Below are 20778 nucleotides of genomic sequence, written 5' to 3'. Positions count from 1 at the left end.
TTACGCTTACATTTGTAGCAAATTTGAAGGTGTTATTGTGCCCCCTACTGTTGGATAAAACAAACACCGAATCAAATTTCTGCCACTTCACTGCAGACTGAACCATTAGATTTTATCTTTTTCACACCTCACCTGTCTTGATACTGACATTTCAATCACCATGCTTACATAATTCAAGTGAAAATTTATGAATAGGAAACTTCCCAAGTATTTGAGTTATTCTGAATGAAACCTTCTCATGGATATACATTTGCTCCTCAGAAGAAATATTAATAACAGATCTGTTCAATTGTTTCAAAGGATTTCTACAGCTCTGTCAAATGCTGCATTTAAAACCTAACCTCACTTGCAAGACCACTTAAAAAAAAATCTCAATCTCACATTGCTCTTTTTAAAGACTTTATTTTGCAAAGTTCCATAGTGACTATTTTCACTTTTTCTTCTCCACGTCCTGCTCAGCTGCCTCTTTGGCCCTCTTGGCACGAATGCCGAAGAGACGAGCGTTGGCTCTGGCCATACGCAGGCTGGCAAAGGCCTTGAAGTTCTTCTCATCCTCAGAGATAACGCGGGCCTTCTCCTTCTTGTAGACCTGAAGAAATACAAGTGTGGATGTGAGATATTTCACACAATGTACAAGATTGGCATCCCAGAATGTTTTAGAAAAAACAAAAACAAAGCAGTCATCAGAAAAAGGGTTCAAATGTTTCATCAAAGTAGTACAGAGATTCCGGAGATTTGTCATCAAATGACTGCTGGAATAAGATCACCAGCCTCTTATTACGGAGCATGACAGGTCACTTTTTTTTTTTAAATGTGACAACTGGTTTAACTTAGAAGCATCTATGCAGGAATTATAACTTACAGTTTTGATGGGCATAACCGGGCCAGTGAGCTGAGTAGCCATCTTCAGTTCCTCCTCCTGGAAAGGGAAAAAAAAAAATCAATACATCTCACCATCAGACATTCAAACTTAATTGATCAAAACTGCACCGATGTAAGTAGTTTTTAAGTGCTCAAATTACAAGGCTTTCTATTCAGTAGATAAGAAGCCAGTGATGGGAGAAACTGAACAACCCTGGGTGTTAACGTAAACCATTTTTATTTTTCAGGTTTGCTTACTCAGCAGGAACAGACACTTACAGAGCTGTCTCCCTTCTTAGGTGCAGATGCCTTTCTGGGGAACAGGATGAGTTTGGAGCGGTACTCCTTCAGGCGCTGCACGTTGGCCTGGAGAGATTCTGTGGATCTGTTGCGGCGCCGAGGATCAACAGCGATGCCAATGGTGCGGGCTGTCTTTTTGTGGATTCCAGCAGCCTGCCGAAAAAACAGCACATTGACAATCTCAACATCTGAAGCAAGTCACCCTAATAGTGCTCAGATAGAGCCGTTTCATTTTAGCAGCCATCAGAATAGGGTTCAACGTTTTCATCAAGAAAATACAGAGATTCCGGAGATGTGTCATCATCTGACTGCAGGAATGAGTAAATATGAATAATTTTTATGCATTTTAACATTGCTCTTTTAACCATGATGAAAGAACTAGAGGGGAAAATGGCAGAAATTGTAAGCATCATGCCTGAGCTGCACTTCTCTTATTCCAGCATCAATTAGTAATGATTCACTGTGAGAGCTTGGGTCTGTTGTTTCTCCATCTACAGAAACAATAGTCTGGATATGAAGGCAAACTTATGTTTCAGGACATCCTGCCTCAGCATGTGAACACATTTCATACTGATCACCATAACTACTGACAATTTGGGTTGTTCATATATCTACGATAAATGGATTGTTCCGTTACATAAAACATCTATTATTATAAAGGGTATGAAGTGCTGATTTAAACCTGAACGCTTTTATTTTCACCTTTCTACACAATTTATTCAAACAAGCAACTGCTTAAACACCTTTGTTCAAACAGTCATAGATTTGTTTTCTCTAAGGTTTACTTTCAGATGCAAGCTGCATTTTGACTCAGTCATGAGAAACTCTCTGCTTCAGGACGATTACAGTTCAAAATGAACAACCAAAGACTGGGAACATTTTCAGCTTATAATGGTTGGCAACACTTATTGCACTAATGTTCAAGACCTAAAATTTCTCTACACTGAAAAACTTTCCAAAGATAAATATTGCAAAAAAAAATTCGAGATCAGCTAATTTCCTTCCCCTTCCACTTCATCACATACAAACATAAACCTCAGGTATTACATTTGGGTTTCATGACTCCAAAGCAAAGTTTGGTCCATATCAGTTGGGTGCCAAATTATTTAGTACTTATATTGGATTTCTCCACAAAAAAAAAAACAACAAAAAAAAAATTATAGGCATGCAAAACAAAGAGAAATCAGTGACAATGCTCTTGAAAAAGTACAACAGCAGCATTAAGATGGCAGCCATGAGTACATTTCATGCATTACCTTGAGTTCCTCCAGGGTGAACCCACGTCCGGCACGAACCTTGGTGTGGTACCTAATAGTTGGGCATCTAACCTGTGGTCTCAGTGGTCCAGCAACAGGACGAGGAGCAATGCGGCGGGCTTTGGCCTGGCGAGCCTTTCGCCTGGGGAGAAAAACATTTTTCTTATCTTTGACAAATAAAGCGATCCCTTGCTGTGGAGACACAGAGCAGGGCATAGCTCCTAACCATGATGCAATCATAAAATATTGCTGTTGTACAAGCTTTGATTGATAATACAAAAGCTTACAATATTTAACACTTAACATAATCAGATCTGAGTTACTTTTTAAGATATTCATAAAATGTTTCGGGTCTTTCCTCATCTCCATTATGTGAGTAAGACAAAACATGATAATCTGTCTTAATATTCTCAGGAAAAATGAAACAACTAATGTGAGAACAGCAGCACCATGCATGCAAATATTCTGATTTTTCTACTAAAAAAAGCTGATAAAATATCTTCATTTTGAAAAATGTAAGGCAAAAGCTGCAGTTCTCTCAACAAAGATGTTACAACCAAGCAAGATTCCGACCTCAGACAAATTAAACTTACACGAGCATTACATTTTAGGTCACATTCTACTGAACCGTAATGATTGTGTTTTTGCGACTCGTTCACAAATCAGTGGATGCTTTTGATTAGCATGCGTTCATGTCACTGCTCTCACCTGCGGACCTTCCTGGCAGGTTGGTTGAACCAGGTACGCACTCTTTTCTGCCAGTCTTTGTGGAAATGGGGGTTCAAGATCATTCCATTCCGGCTGGGGGCCATGGTTGGCTAGTTCCCTTCAACACAACGTGGAAAACAAGAGATGAGCGCACAGTAATGCCGGCACGCCGATATACGAGGCTAAGTGCTACAGGCTAGCACGTAAAACTGAACTACTGAAGCAGTTCCTCATTCCTATACAGTCCTCCGTGACCACACAGTAACTTGTCTTAATCACTTTTTTAACGCATTAAGTCTATATAATGTTTATTCAGAGCGTTACCGTCTGACATATACGAATTAAAGGCTGAATTATAAGGGCAATGCTAACAGCTACCGCTTGACAAAGTAGCTTCGCTAAACATGTTGTTTTAACCAATTCAGCGGGAAAAATTATCATAATAGTCATATTGTTATAAAGGTGAAAATCCGCACTATTTTATTCTGTAACGGAATATTACCGATTCAATTTGAATATGCAGGATTATGGCAGATTGTTCGAAAATATGGACAGGATAATTTCTCATACCTATGAGGGAGGAAAATGGCCGAAAGGAAAAAGGAAGTTGAAAGGCGGCGCATTGTGGGATATGGAAAGACCAGCCAATGGCAGAGCAGATGATTGATCAAAGAGCAAATGCATTCAAGAGAGTTCACCCCATGTACAATTAAACAACTTTACAAACAATGTAAGGTGTAAAATACTAACGTTTTTTATATTCTAAAATTAAGAACAGCATTCCTATTTATATCAACACACGATTTCAGTGATGAAACAAGATAAACCGAAAAACAGAAGTTTTTGTTTCTTCCTTCCTTACTTGTATAGTACTGAGCCCTCTCGGGGACCCTATAATATAGACGTCCTTCCTATCCATATTTATAGTTATGAAAGCATTATTCTTCAAAAAGACTATGGTAAAATAACAAATAATACTGAAATTATGTAATCATGACCAGTCTTTTGCGAGGACAATGTTTTAGCTTATCTCCAGTAAGCTGTTTCAAAACATTATGTACTAAATAACTGCAAATAATGTGAAAGCTGTTGTTATATATTTTTGAAATTTCGTATGCTTTCTATGTTGCTTTTGACAAACCAAATTAATGACCTGTCTCTATATTTAAATATTCATTTTCTTAGTTTTTTCTAAACACATATATGAAACTTTGTTGCTATACAGATCCCACTGTGGCTAACAAACCAATGCTGTCTTTATTAGAATGGAACAAATGTTTGAATATTGGAATTCTATGGAAAAAAAAATCCTCACAGTGCAGGAGAAACAATAAAAAATAAACATGTTTGTTTCACTGAAAAGCCTTTGACTAGCAGCAGGTGTCACAATAAGACAATTTCTCAATCTCATCTTCCGGTTGTTTAACCCTGAAACTTCTCAAAAAATATTGATACACTCTGTGAGTGACAGTATATCCTTTAATTATTTTTATTTTCTTTTGGCTAAATGTTGCAAATCATCATTTTCTAAAATAATGGACTAACACTTTTTTTTACCAAAATTTCTTTTTATTCACCTAAATCATCTGTTGGCAATAAAATGGGGCAGATTTTTTTGGGTTATTATTATCACTTTTCTTTTGTTTCCAAAATCACTTTTGACAATGACACAGGCTATTATTTCAAGAAGGTGATGACATAAAAAAATACTCTCTATCATGAATGATATAGAGTATCATGTGGACACTAGACTGTATTGTATCCATCAGACTTGTCAGCATCTTGCTAAAAATGTGCAGCAAACCTTCAAATAAATTATTGAGGAATTTGCGGCCTATAAAAAAAATCCAAAATTGGGAATTTTTTAATTATATTAAATTTCTTTACATAAAATAATGTGTACCAGTATTTGTCTCATTATTGTAAGTTGGTCTTCCTCTACATTTACCTGAGTTACCCAGGAGTGCTCTTCAGCATACTTTTAGGCCCTTTCTTTTGCACCAACCCCACAATCTTTCTTGTCGGATTTAGCTTCTAGGAATGAATTCACAATGGAAAAAAATAGGTTTTGCCATGAATCATTTCAGTTTGTTTGGGTCATTCCTTCTGCCGAAAGACTCGTTGTGAAGCCATTTTCAGCCTCATGGTTGGATCCACCAAATTTGAATGTTAAATATTCTGACTTTAAGGACCTTATAATCCTGTGAACTCTCACGAGATTACCAGCCCCCTTGAAGGATTAACAGGCTCACATAGCCTTATAGTTCCTCCAGCAGCCGTGACGTTTTTTCAAGCTCAAAATGTTTGTGGTGAAATTGAGAATGTTAGTTTTCATCTCATTAGACCAAAGCATTCGGTTCCAGTTAAATTCTCAGTACCATTTAGCAAACTTCACATTTACATTTGAGGTGTTGGACAGGGAAGGCTATTTTCCTGCCCTGTCTCACCAAACACTAACTAGCATGGTGGCAATTTTGAGACTCCAGCATGTCACGCCTTGCTGCAGTGCTCTTACTGAGGTTTGCACATTTTCTTTCCTCTCATTATTCTTCACCCGGTGTTCATTAAACCTTCTTCTTGTTGTAGTTTGTTTTTTTCTAATTCTTTATTTTTGATCTGATTGTAGATATGGGAAACCTCAGAAGATACATGTTGCAGTTTCCTGCTTGAAAAGATTCACTAATCATCTGCCTTTCTTGAATGTTTTCTTGTCTTTCCCATTTTCAAGAGGAGATATAACCATCTCTCTGTTAGTGTACAGCACTCTCTGATCAGTTTAAACAGTTTGCGTTGAAAATACCTGATCAACGTGTCATAGTATAAATTGTCAAGGTCTTTTTTTGTTAAAAATCAACAACCTCTTAAGACAATACTTTTCTCCCTCTGAATATAACTACTCAAAATAAGGGTTTCACTTTTTTAAAACGTTTCAGCATTAGGTTAGTTCATAAAGAAGTAACGTATATAGTAAAGACTTTTTTCATAGTAAACAGTGATGTCAATAACTGTGGTGGGAGTGTTGTGCATTTTTAACAGGATTTTACAGACTCTTTGCTTTAACAAATTCAGTGCAATCCAGTTTACAGAATGTGAATAAACTAAAATCATGGAAGTATAAAGTTTGTTTTTAGCATAATATCTATATTTGAAACATTTGAACTGTTTTTTTGAAGACAGTAATGAAAATCATTAACTTATAGCAATAACTGCAACTTTTGTTAATGGGTTTAAAATCGCAGTTGGATTAATTATTGATCAACTAGCTTCAGCAATCTCAGCCTATCTTCAACCAAGGGGAAAGGTCAAGGTGTGCGGAACTAAAATCAGGACAAGCAGACGGTATGACCTGTCACCATTTGTACAGCCGCAACAGCATGTGAGCATGTGCGACATATCGTGAAGATATACTGTGCCTTCGTGAAACATACAATGCAACAGATTCCAGGCAGATTCAATCAAACTTAAAGACTTCTCAGTGTTTTAATAAATGAATTAAAAACTGAATTTCCCAGCGTTTCAATACATCTATGCACTATTTAAAATCAGAGCAAAGTACTAGGAAGAAGATCCAATAAGCGTAAAAGCCCTTTAGATTCACTGGCGAGTTGAAAAAGAAATTCCCACTTTCTACATGAAAAATGTTACTGGGTATTTAAGATTTTGCAGCACACTTTAAAGTGTTCATAACATAAATAAATACCACAAAGGATGTTGTAGGTCACTGCCAATGTTAGTAACCCAGTCTGCTAATATTTGACTGCAGCTACATAACAAATAATCACGATAAATTTGTTGTCTTATTCTTCCAGCGACTTAATAAATTTATCATAAGCAGGTTGGTCCATGAGCTTATCGAGTTCTTCAGGCCTTTCAATGGTCATCTTGATCAGCCATCCTGAAAAATAAAAAGGAACATGTGAAAGTAAGGCTTGGAAATAGTTCTCTTTTGGCAGCTTTTCAACTGCACTGGTGACAAAATGCTGTGTGACCAGTTTACAGGAATAACAACAAAATTCAACCTTGAGACTTACCATCTGCGTAGCAGGATTTATTCACGAGTCCTGGATTTTCGGCCAGCTCCGTGTTGATTGCTGTCACTTCCCCTGTCAATGGTGAGTACAGCTCACTGGCAGCCTTTACACTTTCCAAGGCACCAAACTCATCTGCAGCAGAATTACACACAACACAAAAGATTACATTTATTGCACAGCTATAAACACTTTCTACGATGTAGTATATTCCCTGATCTTACCCAGCTGTTCAAGTTTTTGGCCAACCTCAGGCAGTCCACAGTAAACCACATCACCTAAAGCTTCCTAAAGTCATCAAATAATAATAGTTATATATTTACCACAAAAACACAGTGCATATGAAATATTAACACGAACACAGTGATTTACAACAACATCCCCTGTTTAGAGGATTTGTTCTGATTATAAATGACCTCATATTTGGGTGTTGCTCCCAAACTGCACAATTGGGAACAACACACAAATGCCATGCCAAGTAGTTGGTGTTAGAACATGTTGAAACAAGCTGTTTGTGCGCAAGTTTTAGATGTTGTCTGTTCGGCAGCACCAACTGTCTCTGGAGAGCTTATAGACAACTCTTTTAAGTCAATAACTATCAATTAATCAATCAATCCAATTTTATTTGTATAGCAGATTTCAGCAGCAAGGCATTTCAAACTGTCGTCATAAACACAAAGTCATGCAACGTAGAATCAACAATCAAAACATGACATTAAGTCAAGTTCCATCATTAAATTCCTAATTGATTATGTTTCCAAAGCAACTCTAAACAGGTGAGTTTTTAGTCGAGATGTAAAGGCACTCAGTGTTTCCGCTGTTTTACAGTTTTCTGGAAGTTTGTTCCAAATTTGTGGTGCATAGAAGCTGAAAGCTGCTTCTCCTCGTTTGGTTCTGGTTCTGGGGATGCAGAGCAGACCAGAACCAGAAGACCTGAGCGGTCTGGAAGGTCGATACAACAACAGCAGATCTTTAATGTATTGTGGTGCCAAACCGTTCAGTGATTTGTAAACTAACAACAGTATTTTAAAATCTATTCTTTGAGCTACAGGGAGCCAGTGGAGGGACTTTAAAACTGGTGTTATGTCTCTATCTTCCTGGTTTTAGTGAGAACGCGAGCAGCAGCATTTTGGATCAGCTGCAGCTGTTTGATTTGTTGGACAGACGTGTGAAGACGCTGTTGCAATAATCAATGTGACTGAAGATAAACAAACACTACAAGGTATCTGAACAATAAACATCATAAAAGGGTTTCTGTTTTTCTGTAAACTAGTTTAAAAGGCTTTTTCCTGCTTAATTTTATAAGTTGCATGTAATTCTGAATTCTAAAAACCTTGCTTAATATTTACTAAATGCTCCAAATGCTTAAATCGTCTTATGCTTTATCTCAGAAGCTGTGGGCTTATTAGCACAGGAAATACTTACCATGAAAAACAATCACACCTCAACTGCTTCATTCAGGTTTAGAATAATAAAATTCCGCTTTTATTTACCGCTTGGATATCTACAGTTCATCAAGCATCTGAACTTAAAATGATCTGCCTCCCTCCCCCGCTTGGTGGTTATCAAAGAATAATCATAAAGCAATGAATTACCCTGATACAGTGGATTTGCTGAGAGCAAAGTGCAGCTCTGGACAGGTTTTAGACCGACATCAGGAAAGGTCAGAGCAAAGAGTGCCATAAATCAAAGATTAGAAGAATGGCTAATTAAAAAGCAGACCTGAGCATAGTTACTGATTCCCACGGTGCCTATTCCACTCTCCACCAGCACCCACTCATGCTTCTCAGTGAACTTGAGGGCTACAGGGAGAAAAATAATTGCACTAAAAAAGGTGGTATGGACTGTGATTCACAAAGCCAGTTAGTCATGCAAGAAAAAACACAAAACAAAAAACCCCTGTGTTGGCAAAGAATAAAAATGTGCACCATGGACCACAGCCGAATGGCTCTCAGTTATGCAAGACCATGTGCAGAAAAATAAAATATCAGCGTACTGTGCGTTTCAGCAGGTGAATGCAGTTATGCTGTCAGGAAAAGGGTTCACAAAAGCAAGAATAACTTGTGTTCACAGTCGTGCCCAGTGCTGAGTTGGAGCATTGTGCTTCCAGGCTCACGCTGTCACCCCGAGGAAATAACTGTAGTCTAAAGCCTGAGCAATAATCAGAGCTGGCGCCAAAAAACGCAGAAAAATCAGTTTTGTACCAGATTTGTGACGATGCGAGATGCCAGTGAATGACTAGAGTCATACAAACAACTAAATGCTCCAAATGCTTTTTCTGATCTTGAAACTTGTAAAACATGGCAGCTGCCGGGTGGCTCATCATTCTGTCGATATTTGCACAACTGCAGCAAAATGGGTGACATTTGCTTGCACAGGCTGCTTACTGGTGCACCCCAAATGCTTGTGGTGAATAAGATAAAGCACGCAGCATGTGGTCACATTTACAGGATTTTTCAAGTTAAACAGCACGTCTAGCTGTCCTTCTTGTCTTTTAGTCCTCCATTTCACAACCTACATCGTTATTTATTCATTTTTGGCAGCTGGTTATTAGAAGAAGAAATCTGTCCACATGGTGAGTGGAGTTCATCCCCGGGTTCCCTCTCTTTGTTTTCTTCCTTTTGGGTTTGTTGGTTTGTTTGGGGGTTTTTTTACCTGTGCACTGGCCCGGGGTTGTGCTCAGAGTCCGCGGGGCGCCGCTCCTGCACAGCAGCCGAGTCGCTGAAACTTGCGCAGCGGACGAAAGTTGCGGCAGCCTAGGAGAAAAGTTTACAGAGAGGCACCGCAGCGCTGCTCTCATCGCCATCTTCACTCACTCTGCAGCAGGCAGGCAGGCAGGCACCGTGTAACCCAGAACACACCCCCCACACACACACACACCCGAACAAACACACACACACACACAGAGATGCACAAACACACTGAGCCACGAGAGCGCGCACTATCCCACTGTGGCGAGCTTCTGCGTGGACAATGATGGTGGAGCAGTAGAGGAGGGGGAGAAGGTTGGGACCCAAAGGTAAATTAATATTAATTTAAAAAAAAAAATGTCTTCCAGTGATTATCACTATTATTTCAATTTAAAAAAATCATACAATTGATGCTGTAATAACATTTATGTTCTAGATAATGATAAATGAGATTTCTGGAGAAGTGTCCTTCCATAAACTCACTGAAGACCAAGAAAACTTTCCACCCACAGCCTGCCGATACCTACTGCACATTTTTCTGTGTTATAAAAGATTTGGATTGTTTGCACCATCACAATCAATTTAGACAGCAAGTTTTACATGTTACAGCAGAACTTTGAAACGAAATGTTTGGTGTGGTTAAGAAAAACAACTGATGGTTGGAAGTCAGTTGTAATTATCAGTGGATAATGTAGATAAATTGTATAATTCTATAATATTTATGCTTTATGAGGTGCTTTTAACAACTCAGGCATTTTTAAATTCCTCATTCTTAAATAGGCCAGAGATGCTCATAATTAGATTCCAAAGTGACGACCAAGTCCCTGCAAAGAAAACTCTGGATTACATCAGCCCCAAAGTCATAATTAGAGGATGAGCATTTAACATTTTTGGAAGGTTTCTTGAAGTTCTTCCACTTTGGCGACATGCAGAACTTCTCATCCTTTATTTTGGACACATTCTTGTCCTCAAATAATTTGAATACAATCAATCAATGGATGGAGATAGGCCTAAATATAGACTAAAAACATGACGGTTGTGAAAAAGTTTTTTTTTTTGGTCACACCTGTATGTCCTTCTCGGACATCTTTTCATATCAAATATTAAAAATGATATCACTCAATGTTTCTGTTAGTTTTTGATTGGCTTACCCAGGTCATTTCCATTGATATGAATACAGAGCAGATTGATTCCACAAAAGTTCAAGTCATTTATACATTTGTCAAAACTAAAAATCTCAGACGTCGTATGAAGAGAACAAAACAAAGCTGATTCAATTGTACTTTATTCAAACCCAGAATTTCACTTTCTTGGCAGATAGTTATTAAATTTAAGGAAGCCAACATGAAAAATCTTAGACAAAGAATACAAGTAGATCAGTTAAAAATAACATGAATATACAGAGGACACTTCAAACATCAGGATTTGAGTTGTTGTTCAGATGTGAATCCATATTATTCTTGGTATATTGGTATTCAGAATTAAAGATTTTCTCAGAAACTCAGAATATGCATAAAAGTAACACCAGATTTGGACGTGACAGCAGATCTAATGACTTCCTGATCATTTCCTGATTGAATTTCAAATATTTACGGTTTAGATAGCAAAGAGTTAAAACCTTCTTTCAAGCACTGAAGATTCAACCGGTGTGAGGAGCAGACGAAATAAAATAAAACAATAAACAATACCAATACCCTGACCAATAAGCGCCAATGTTAAACAAACCAACACAAGTAAAACAAAATTTGCAGACTCTGCTGGTGTCCAACGTTAGGTAAAGACCAATACTTCATATGGACTCCTGCAGAGATGAAGCAGCCGGAGGGATCAGAGGTCATGACCTTAGGAAGAAGTTTCCTCAGAGGGAGCAGACTTCTTATTGTCATCAGGCTTCATGGCTGGGAACAGCAACACCTCCTGTAAAAGGTTAAATATTATATTTAGATTGTACATGAACTAGAACACATTTCCCCTGATGATGCTTGGGTGTCATCTCTGAGTGAAACCACAGCCTAGAAAATTATTTATGCTAACATAATAGCAACAAACTATTTAAACCACCTGAAACTAAAAAATAATAATACTGTATTACTAATAATAAAAAAATTCAATATCTCAGTAATTTTCTCTTTTAGAATAATTTCAACCAAAACATCTAGTTAAGTTCTTACAAAACAAAAAGAAATACACCTAAGGTCTTTGTTTTAAATGTATTGGAATAAATAAACGGTGTATGGGGAAGAAAAAAATAAAAAGATCAGATAAAAGATCATCCATAACCCACTTCCTACTGTAGGCCTCTGGTACACAACCCCATCTAATACAAATTATAATTTGTAGATGTGTTTAGCAAAGAATTTTGCATGTTTTATTAATTAATCTCAAGAGTTTTGTATGAAAATATTGTTTTAATTATACACAGTACTTCTTAAACCAACATAACCTGATGGTTTGTGTTTTTGTCTCACTTCTCTGCACATTTCTTGCAAAGTTTGACTTCAGTTTCTGATCATTTTTTCCTCTTATTTTTATTCCGTTCCACTGTTTTAAGGTTTGTGATTCAATAATGCTTTGTAACTGTAATAAAATTCACACAAACTACACACTTTCAACAATACTGTGATTTAATGACTACAGAAAGTCTCCATCATCAGTATTCTACTTGTGTTGTTAGCAGGGTACTATATTTTTTGTCCATCTCAATACATCAAAAGTGGTTTCAAATTGTGGTGCGGATTTTCAGTTGACTAAATCTGGATTATGATTGTATTAAATTTTCAGAGCAAAGCTACCTTGATGTTGTTTGAGTCGGTGAGGAACATGGTGAGACGGTCGATGCCCATCCCCCAGCCAGCAGTCGGAGGCAGACCGTATTCCAGTGCTGTGCAGAAGGTCTCATCAATGAACATGGCTTCATCGTCACCCTCAGCTTTTGCCTGAAAAGAGTCATGTTACAGCGTCAGTATGGAAATCATTCTATAGCAAGACAATGTGCTAATGTATAACTTAAAACAGAACAGACAGTCCACAGAGACCTTGGCTTGCTGCTCAAACAGCTCCCTCTGTCTGATTGGGTCGTTCAACTCTGTGTAGGCGTTGCAAATTTCCTTTTTCATGACAAAAAGCTCAAAACGCTCAGTTAGACCTTTTTCTGATCTGTGCCTGAAACGGAGGAAAGTGTCACAGTGAGAGCCTCAGCACTGCAATTCAATAGTAAAATAGCTTGACGCTTCTTACCATTTTGCCAAGGGGCTCATGATTTGAGGGTGATCACAGATGAAAGTCGGACTGATGCATGTGACCTCGAGAAAATCTCCAACCAACTGCAGAACAAGGAACAAAACATTAGTAACATAATGAGTAACAACCAGAAGGATCTAATAAAGTTTAATCACAGCGCACCTTGTCAAGGAGGCGGGCAGTGGTCCTGGGTGGAGGACACTCAACACCTTTTTGGGCACACAGATCGTCGAAGAATTTGAGGGTCTCTGAAAAATAAAAAGATGATTCTTTATCAGAAACTGAGTCAACTAAATGATAAAACAGCTTTGGATGATATTCTTCTGAGGCAGCTTTTTGTACATCTCCATACCGTCGGAGTCATAGCTGTCTGTTGGTGGGAATTTAACTCCCATGATCTTCTCCAGATCGTGTGTCATGCTCACTCTCTTAAATGGAGGAGTGAAGTCAACCTCATAGGCCTGGCCCTCTGGACCATCAGGATGATAAGTCACCTTGTATCCTCCAGTGATGTGCTTCACCATTCCTGAAATAATCATAGAATTATTGGGACAGATGTTTTATGGCATGACTGTGTCTGAGATGATATATGAGATCCATGGGACAACAGTAAGTGAGTATTAAAAGGCCCAGCAAGACCTGGTAGCAAACCACTCATCTCATTCAATTGTGAGGAACCAGGGAAATATTGAAAATGTTGCCCTTGAGAACCAGCATTAGACAACAATTTGAAGCGTCAAAAATTTGTACTTCATGTACTGCTGCTCTGTCCCCACATACTGCCACAAAAAGTGTAGATAATTCTACTTATTAAATCACAGTCAGTGACCAGTATGGCATTGATTATAGTAGGTGTTGTCAACTGACTCAATGGCATGAAGTTTAGAAGACTAGTAAAATTAGGGATTTATAAAAACATCTCACATCTTATAAAATAACAAGAAAATTATCTCCAAGCAATGGAGAAAAAAAACATGTATCTGAGTTAGCATCATTTTTGGCAGTAAGAACAGTTTATATTCCAACCCTGTTCTCACTGCTAAAGGAAGAACAGTTTTTGTTGAAATCTGTTAGTTTATTTAGTCACGACTAGAATCCTAACTTGTTCTGCAATGCAAACTTGAATTGTTGGTTCTGACCAATTAAAGAGGAGTTACGTGAAGAAGTTATTAGAACCTGCAGTAGAGAACTTATCAGCTTATTTAAGTTAAAAACCGATTAATTTTCAAAGTTTATAGGTAGTCAGACAGGACCTACGACATGTTCCAACTGCTTCAATCTCAAACATTTCATGCACTCAAGTAGGGCTGGACAATAAATCGATAATGTATCACAGTGGATATGTGATTAGTTTCAATAGATGATGTGACACACATGTTGAATAATTTTACTGAACTTCAACCCAGAACCGCACAGCGTTCTAGGGGATAATAGAGGAAAAACTTTAGCCGTTTTATCCGTCATGAATAGCTGAGCAAGATTGGTGGCATCAACTAACTCGCTCACACTTTGGTTACCTAGCAACAACCTGTGGAGCAACATGCACAGCAGCAGTTTCAGGTTTTTCCACTGTGCCTCCTGATTGGTTAAAAAAAAAAAGAGCATAGTGGAGTGAAAGGAGAAACCTGAACAGCAGCTTGAGAGGAAACTGGATGAAAGGAGAAAGGTCACAGCACCAGTTTAGCTGCATTTCAGATATTTAAAACAAAAGATAATTAATTTTCAATAGACTGATTTAAAAACCTTTTATTGTGATACGTTTTTCAGCCATCTGGTCAAGTAGAACAAAATCACTGCTTGGATGCAATCATTGGTAGAATGCTATATATTTAAGAGCCATTCACAGCGATGATATTTTTAACTTGTTAATAGACTTGCACTGATATCAATTTTTTCACTTTACGTACATTTTGAAGGTTCCAGATTCTAAAGATAACAGAATGGGGAAAAATCCAGTGTTTCTAAATAACATCTCTGAAGAAACAATCTTGTCAAAAAGGCCGTGCAGTTACCTGAAAGCAGTCTCTCTGTGATTTCCATCAAGTCCTGGTAATCAGCATATGCCATGTAGAATTCACAGGTGGTGAACTCTGGATTATGAGTGAGATCGATTCCTTCGTTCCTGAACTGACGACCGATCTCATACACCCTGTCCAGGCCACCAACTACCAGCATCTATGAAGAAAACATGAAGCACCGAATGCACAAAAAGCTCCACTGCTCAAAAAAAATGAGGATGGAAGCTTTTGATTTTTTGTTTTCACCAAACCTCCTCACAGTGGTTATTGTGAAAGTCACTTTTTAAAAGAGAATTCTGAGTTTTTACAGCTTTTTACCTTGTGGTAAAGCTCAGGGGCAATTCTCATGAAGAGGTTCATGTCCAAATCATTGTGGTAGGTAACGAAAGGACGGGCCACTGCTCCTCCAGGAATGATGTTCATCATTGGTGTCTCAATCTGAGATATTAAGATAAGGACAGCAAGTTAACACTGCTGCCTGAAATGTAGTAAGTGACAAAGAAAGGTCTGCACAAATGGTTGTCTTTTAAATCCAGCTAAGCTTTAGACTGTGATATGTGGTTTAGCAGGTTATCTGTGTGGCACGATCAACTTCTAAAACCCAAAACACAACTAACCTCCAGGAAGCCCATCTGATCGAGAAAGCTTCGCAAATATGTGATGATTTTGGCTCGAGTTAAGAACTTCTGCCGCACATAATCGTTGAGAATCAGATCCAAGTAGCGCTGGCGGAATCGGGTTTCCTTAAAGAGAAATTAAAAAAATTAATAAAAATCACACACCCCACAGACTTGATAAGTCTCTGGTGGTAGAGGAAAGTCAAGTACCCTCATGTTTTCTGAGACATTAAACAATGATGAGCTTCAGCATTTTTTTGTTGTCACAACTAGTTTTAACAAGAAGAAATGTCAGATCTTATGCCATTTTATTGATACTGCTGCAAAGTGAAGGAACTTTGGAGTGTTGGAAGCTAAATGGAAAACTGGAAAGAAACATGTAAAATATTGGTATCTTTCAAAGTTGAGAGAAGTGAGATTCTGTTTCTATGCAGGTCTAAATACTAAACTACTGCAGACATATTTAACTACATATACAATAACACTATAGTAGGATGGTAGGAATGTGTTGCAAAGAGGGAGACACAAGTTTCATACTTAGAAATGTTCAGGACCAGTATGTTGTGAATTACCTTGTCTTTGAGGCCAAAGTGGAGGTGGGGCAACATGTGCAAACATGGTGACAGCAGGGTCATCTCGACGGGGATGATGCTCAGCTCTCCCTTCTTAGTCTTTCCAGGATTTCCTCGGACACCAATGATGTCGCCACGCCGCAGCTTGTTGTTGATGGCCACAAACGCTTCTTCAGACTTGTAGTTCCTACCAGAATGACCCAAAAAGGCAAAGAAGTGAGGTTAATGTGGTCAAACAAATCCATAACCTCACTCAATGAAAGCTCCAGATGGCATACCTTGAGTTCGCCATGACCTGCAGCTTAACTCCTTCACCACGCAGGTCATAGAAGATCAGCTTGGCACCAGAAGCCCTCTTGGCGTGAACTCGACCTGCCAAATATTTAAGTTTAACAAAGGGTATGAGGCTGGTTTACTTTGGAAAGGATAAGATCACAAAGTCTTCCTGGTACCTGACACAGCAAGAACAACATCGCTCAGTTGGTCTCCAGGTTGCAGGTGGTTGTATTTCTGAATGAAGTCTGTAAGCGACAAGTCTACATGGTATTTGTGTGGGTACGGGTCCTCAGCTGTGCCCTTCAACTCCTGGATGGCCTGGGTGCGGATCTTGAAGTATTGCTGTTACACAAGTATATTATTAGCCAGCTTGAAGCATGATCTTTAGGAAAGTTGTGATCTACTTACTGTACAGTGCATGAAAATCTCTACAGGCTGCAGGATGTACACATCATTATGGTGAGATAATGACAAGATACAGTAAGTAGCATTTAGTTGCATATTTGAATTGTCTGGTTTGTCTGGTTCTTTTTTTCTTTCCTTATTTCTTATCCGGAAGAGTTTAAAAATCATTGCTTCAAAAAAAAGCCCAAAATATCCACTGTGAGTTTCAAATATTTCATATTTAGAAAAAAAATTATTAAAATAGTTTACAAGATAATCTATGCCTGTGAAGAAACTACTCTCAATGCAGTGGTGTGTATTATCAAAGGCTCTTTGTTCTTTTTTTTAAACATGTAAAATAAAGGATGGGCTAGTATATTTGAATAGATATTCAATAACACATCTTGGCTTAGATTCTTTCAGTTTCCTTTTGACCACACACGTTATTATTTCTGGCACACAGGAGAGAAATATGTTCTCAAAGTGAAAGTCATAAAAACAACCACCCTAAGCTTAAGATAGTACATGTTTAAAATGTCAGTAAAAGAACATACAGGATGTTCCATGAGCATGAAGATAGTCTCAATACCAAGTGGAGTGAGTGTTTGTGATGGTGACCATTATCACTTTCCTATTCACTTATTTTAAAAAACAAAACAAGTAAGTACTTGTGAAGGTGATACTAATCATATAGCAGAGACACAACAGACAATGCAGTGCAGACAGAAAGCAGAAGCTTATATTTGTAATCTTAATATTTGGAAACTGTTTGAAAGCCAGGAGATATTTGTTTTTTCTTAACTTCTTTTTTAGTTAATTTTATTTTTTTTAAATCAAACCTTCCCTCTTCAGATAAGGACACTGAAACGCAAGGTCTTAATTTCAAAAGAGATACATATTTTAACAAAAATAAGTAAAACAAATAGAACACAGTGTAGTTGTTATTCTTGATTGATCACTTCAAAACATAGAACTCTATTAAACCTTCTACATTTTATACCTTATTCACCCAATCAGAACAATTTTGTAATTAAAATATGTTAACATAGTGAGACAGGGATTTCAGCAAAAAATGTGATTTACACATATATTCATAGGGACTGGTTGTCCAAAAACTGCCTTGGCAAATTTTGTATTTCAAAAAAATTAAATGAAATTATCTTCATCTTTAAACAGAGTGCCTGAAGGACAGATTAGTGCATATAATTGTTTAAACTCACATCTTTGCACGTAGTTTTTTTCAGTTTCAATTTCAGAAGTGCACACCCAGTTTAAGACTTTTTATCGAAACAAATAAACATGCTTTCAAAAGGAAACATACTAAATGTATATTTAATGGTGATTTGTGACCATCTTACATTTGGATCGAGTGTCTCATCATCCAGGGCACTGGCATTTTGTGCATTGGCATTATTGGAGTCAGCTTGCTCCCCCAAATCCTTTGCTTTTGATTCTTTCTCAGCCGCTTTCTTCTCAGCTTTCATTCGTCTCTTCAGCTCACTGAAAGAATGAAAACACAATATATGAACCAGAATTTCTAAAAAGAAAAAAACAAAAACGCATGTTCACTAACATAACATCAACAATACGACGTCCCCTTGCTTTTTACTGTAGTGTGGTGTCGACTATTAAAGGAGAGCAAGAAGAATAGTCACAAGGGAGACCATATCTAGTTTGATGACAAAAGGTTGGTTGTTTCTCACACAGGAACGGAAAAGCCACCAACCTTTTGTCACCTCTCCATCGTATTCCGTGAAACTGAGCCGGGGCTGCAGCTGAACACGGGGATGCATATTTTAACCACTGTCCTCTGACAGCAAAGGCTTGACACAGCTGCTGTCTGGCAGCCCTGACCAGACACAGCATTGCTGAGCTACCACAGTCAGCAGACAGACCTGAGAAAACATGTACATGCAAAGACAGAGCGGAGCATCAGCAGCGGTACTTGCTCGCCAGAAAGGGAAACACTAATTGCAAAACTAAATTCTATAACTCAGAATTTAGTTTTCAGGGAGACAACAACAATAATAATAATAATAATAATAACGGTAATAGCGACAATAATAAAAAATAATGATATGAAAAAAATAAGGATTTTTATTATAGATACAAGAGCTTTAAAACGGATTTGGCGTGGTTGATTTTATACAAACAAGTTAGCGACATAAACTATTTTAAATCAAATTTTTACGGGAGAAAGTAAAATCCGGCAACATGTTGAAGTGCGGAAATAAATTTTGTAGTTTTTTCTGTTCGCCAAACTACCGACCGAGACTTGATTACGTCACCGCGGAGGACTACAGCGACCAGAGGGAGCAGCGAACTTAAATACGGGATGTGTAGGTCTTGTGGCGTGCCTCCATGTGGGACCTTCATTTAGATGTCACAAGATTTCGTATAGCAAGATTAAAACGGGTCTTGTTAACGAAAGAGCAAAAACCTTACAGAAAAGACTAGAGATTAGGAAGCATCTAAAGCTCAAAAAGCTTGGTAGTAAGGAGATATGCTCACTTTTTGCTGAGTTTCTCTTCCACCACCTCTGTCACGTCAGCCATGTTCTTGATGCTGCGCGCAGAAAGAGCGAGCTGGTCTGAAACCGCGTCGTACGCGTGCGCAGCAGATAAAGGAAAGCTTGATGGTGCGTTTACGGGAATATCGGAAACTAGCACATTGAAAGAAAGTAAACGAGCGATATGAAACCATAGTAAATCAGTAAAAATGATAAACAGTATAAAAAATGTTTTATATCAAATCATTATTAAACCGAACTTTATGTTGAAATGTGTTTTAATAAAACAATGATGCCCTGCCAACATAACTGATAGTTTAAGCAAGATGTTTCAACATTTAAGTATTTCATTGCATCATACTGAACACTTGAACACATCTTTAAACATAAACCATAAACATAACACAAGTATTAAAAAAAACTTTAAAGGATCCCCGTTTTCCCAACTTTGAGTTCTTTTTCCTTAATTAGTACACAAAATAACTCCAAAAAGAACCAAAACAATGTGTTTACTTGTATTACAGGTTTTATAACAATATTATCACAATTAAGTTATGTGACACATGAAAGTGAAAGTGCAGGTACTTCAGACAATTTGTGATGAGAATTCATAAGTAAGAACACAATAACTAGAATTAACATTTCACTCTTTCCTATAGTGAAACAAAAAAATGAAATGGGGATCTCCACAAAAACCAGCAACCAGCTCTAAATAGGTGGGCCAAGGAAAATCTGCCAAAGACTTCAAAGGACAGTTAATTATTTTACAGCCCTTTGAAAATTATGGACACCACTTATTTAAAGAATTAAGTTAGTAAAAAGTTAATCTCACACACAAAAACAATTAAAAGTCAGCTGAGCTGCACTGCACTTCCTCCAAAATAAATGTAGCTAACTTATACTTTTTTTTTCAAAAGTGATTTTGAACTTTTGTTTTCGAATGTAATGCTATGTAAAAGCAATAGAATAAAAGAGAAAACTCTCTTCTCTGTTTTTAAAACGGGACACATTTTATGAGCACATTTATGACCATCTCAAACATAAAAAATGTCCAAATGTCATACCGAAAGCACTGATAAAAGGTGCACTCACACAATAAAAAAAAAATCCTAATTGCTTTGCTGTTGCATCAGGCAGAGGCTCCACAACTTTTTGTTTCTCTTTCCAAATCCCCTGAGATCTTCAGCACGCTTTGAAGAATACACTGAAATACTAAAAATGTTTATATACGGATTTAGTTTCATCTTAAAGAAATCTAAAACTAGGTAATGAGTGGGTTTTTATTATTATAGAAACCCAGATCAACACTGTTCCTCAGA

At 37.6% G+C, this 20778-nt stretch overlaps 3 protein-coding genes and 2 non-coding genes across 6 annotated transcripts; all 5 read right to left on the bottom strand.

Annotated features, from left to right (window-relative positions):
- Nucleotides 1–386: 386 nt before the first annotated feature.
- rpl13 (ribosomal protein L13) lies at nucleotides 387–3748 on the bottom strand. The gene is made up of 6 exons (XM_055037099.1): nucleotides 3696–3748; nucleotides 3126–3243; nucleotides 2418–2559; nucleotides 1141–1314; nucleotides 863–919; nucleotides 387–589 (listed from the first exon to the last, which is right to left on the bottom strand). The coding sequence occupies exons 2-6, from the start codon at nucleotides 3227–3229 to the stop codon at nucleotides 431–433; spliced, it is 636 nt and encodes a 211-aa protein (XP_054893074.1). The 5' UTR covers nucleotides 3230–3243; nucleotides 3696–3748; the 3' UTR covers nucleotides 387–430.
- LOC129364483 (small nucleolar RNA MBII-202) lies at nucleotides 665–744 on the bottom strand. Its single transcript, XR_008606449.1, has one exon. It is a non-coding gene; the product is annotated as a small nucleolar RNA MBII-202 (small nucleolar RNA).
- On the bottom strand, nucleotides 1387–1464 carry LOC129364484 (small nucleolar RNA MBII-202). The gene has a single exon (XR_008606450.1). It is a non-coding gene; the product is annotated as a small nucleolar RNA MBII-202 (small nucleolar RNA).
- A 2838-nt stretch (nucleotides 3749–6586) lies between the features above and the next one.
- On the bottom strand, nucleotides 6587–9993 carry gcshb (glycine cleavage system protein H (aminomethyl carrier), b). Its single transcript, XM_055037109.1, has 5 exons — nucleotides 9809–9993; nucleotides 8876–8955; nucleotides 7378–7441; nucleotides 7157–7288; nucleotides 6587–7020 (listed from the first exon to the last, which is right to left on the bottom strand). Exons 1-5 carry the CDS (start codon nucleotides 9957–9959, stop codon nucleotides 6923–6925), a joined length of 525 nt encoding a protein of 174 aa, XP_054893084.1. The 5' UTR covers nucleotides 9960–9993; the 3' UTR covers nucleotides 6587–6922.
- A 1118-nt stretch (nucleotides 9994–11111) lies between these two features.
- kars1 (lysyl-tRNA synthetase 1) lies at nucleotides 11112–19533 on the bottom strand. 2 transcript variants are annotated; one of them, XM_055036476.1, is made up of 15 exons: nucleotides 19462–19533; nucleotides 18677–18845; nucleotides 18309–18450; nucleotides 16743–16908; nucleotides 16569–16662; nucleotides 16291–16477; nucleotides 15719–15844; nucleotides 15420–15539; nucleotides 15096–15258; nucleotides 13436–13609; nucleotides 13246–13331; nucleotides 13081–13166; nucleotides 12879–13005; nucleotides 12636–12779; nucleotides 11112–11760 (listed from the first exon to the last, which is right to left on the bottom strand). In XM_055036476.1, the coding sequence occupies exons 2-15, from the start codon at nucleotides 18814–18816 to the stop codon at nucleotides 11686–11688; spliced, it is 1830 nt and encodes a 609-aa protein (XP_054892451.1). In that variant the 5' UTR covers nucleotides 18817–18845; nucleotides 19462–19533; the 3' UTR covers nucleotides 11112–11685. The 2 variants fall into 2 exon arrangements, with proteins under 2 accessions (XP_054892451.1, XP_054892452.1); XM_055036477.1 differs by lacking the exon at nucleotides 18677–18845 and having other exon boundaries at nucleotides 19462–19530.
- Between the last annotated feature and the right edge of the window lie 1245 nt (nucleotides 19534–20778).

This window comes from Poeciliopsis prolifica, unplaced genomic scaffold (genome assembly GCF_027474105.1).
Source record: "Poeciliopsis prolifica strain line A6 unplaced genomic scaffold, Auburn_PproV2 SCAFFOLD011, whole genome shotgun sequence".
Lineage (NCBI taxonomy): Eukaryota > Metazoa > Chordata > Actinopteri > Cyprinodontiformes > Poeciliidae > Poeciliopsis > Poeciliopsis prolifica.
The sequence above is the reverse complement of the archived record's forward strand: the minus strand, read 5'-3'. Positions and strand labels throughout refer to the sequence as shown.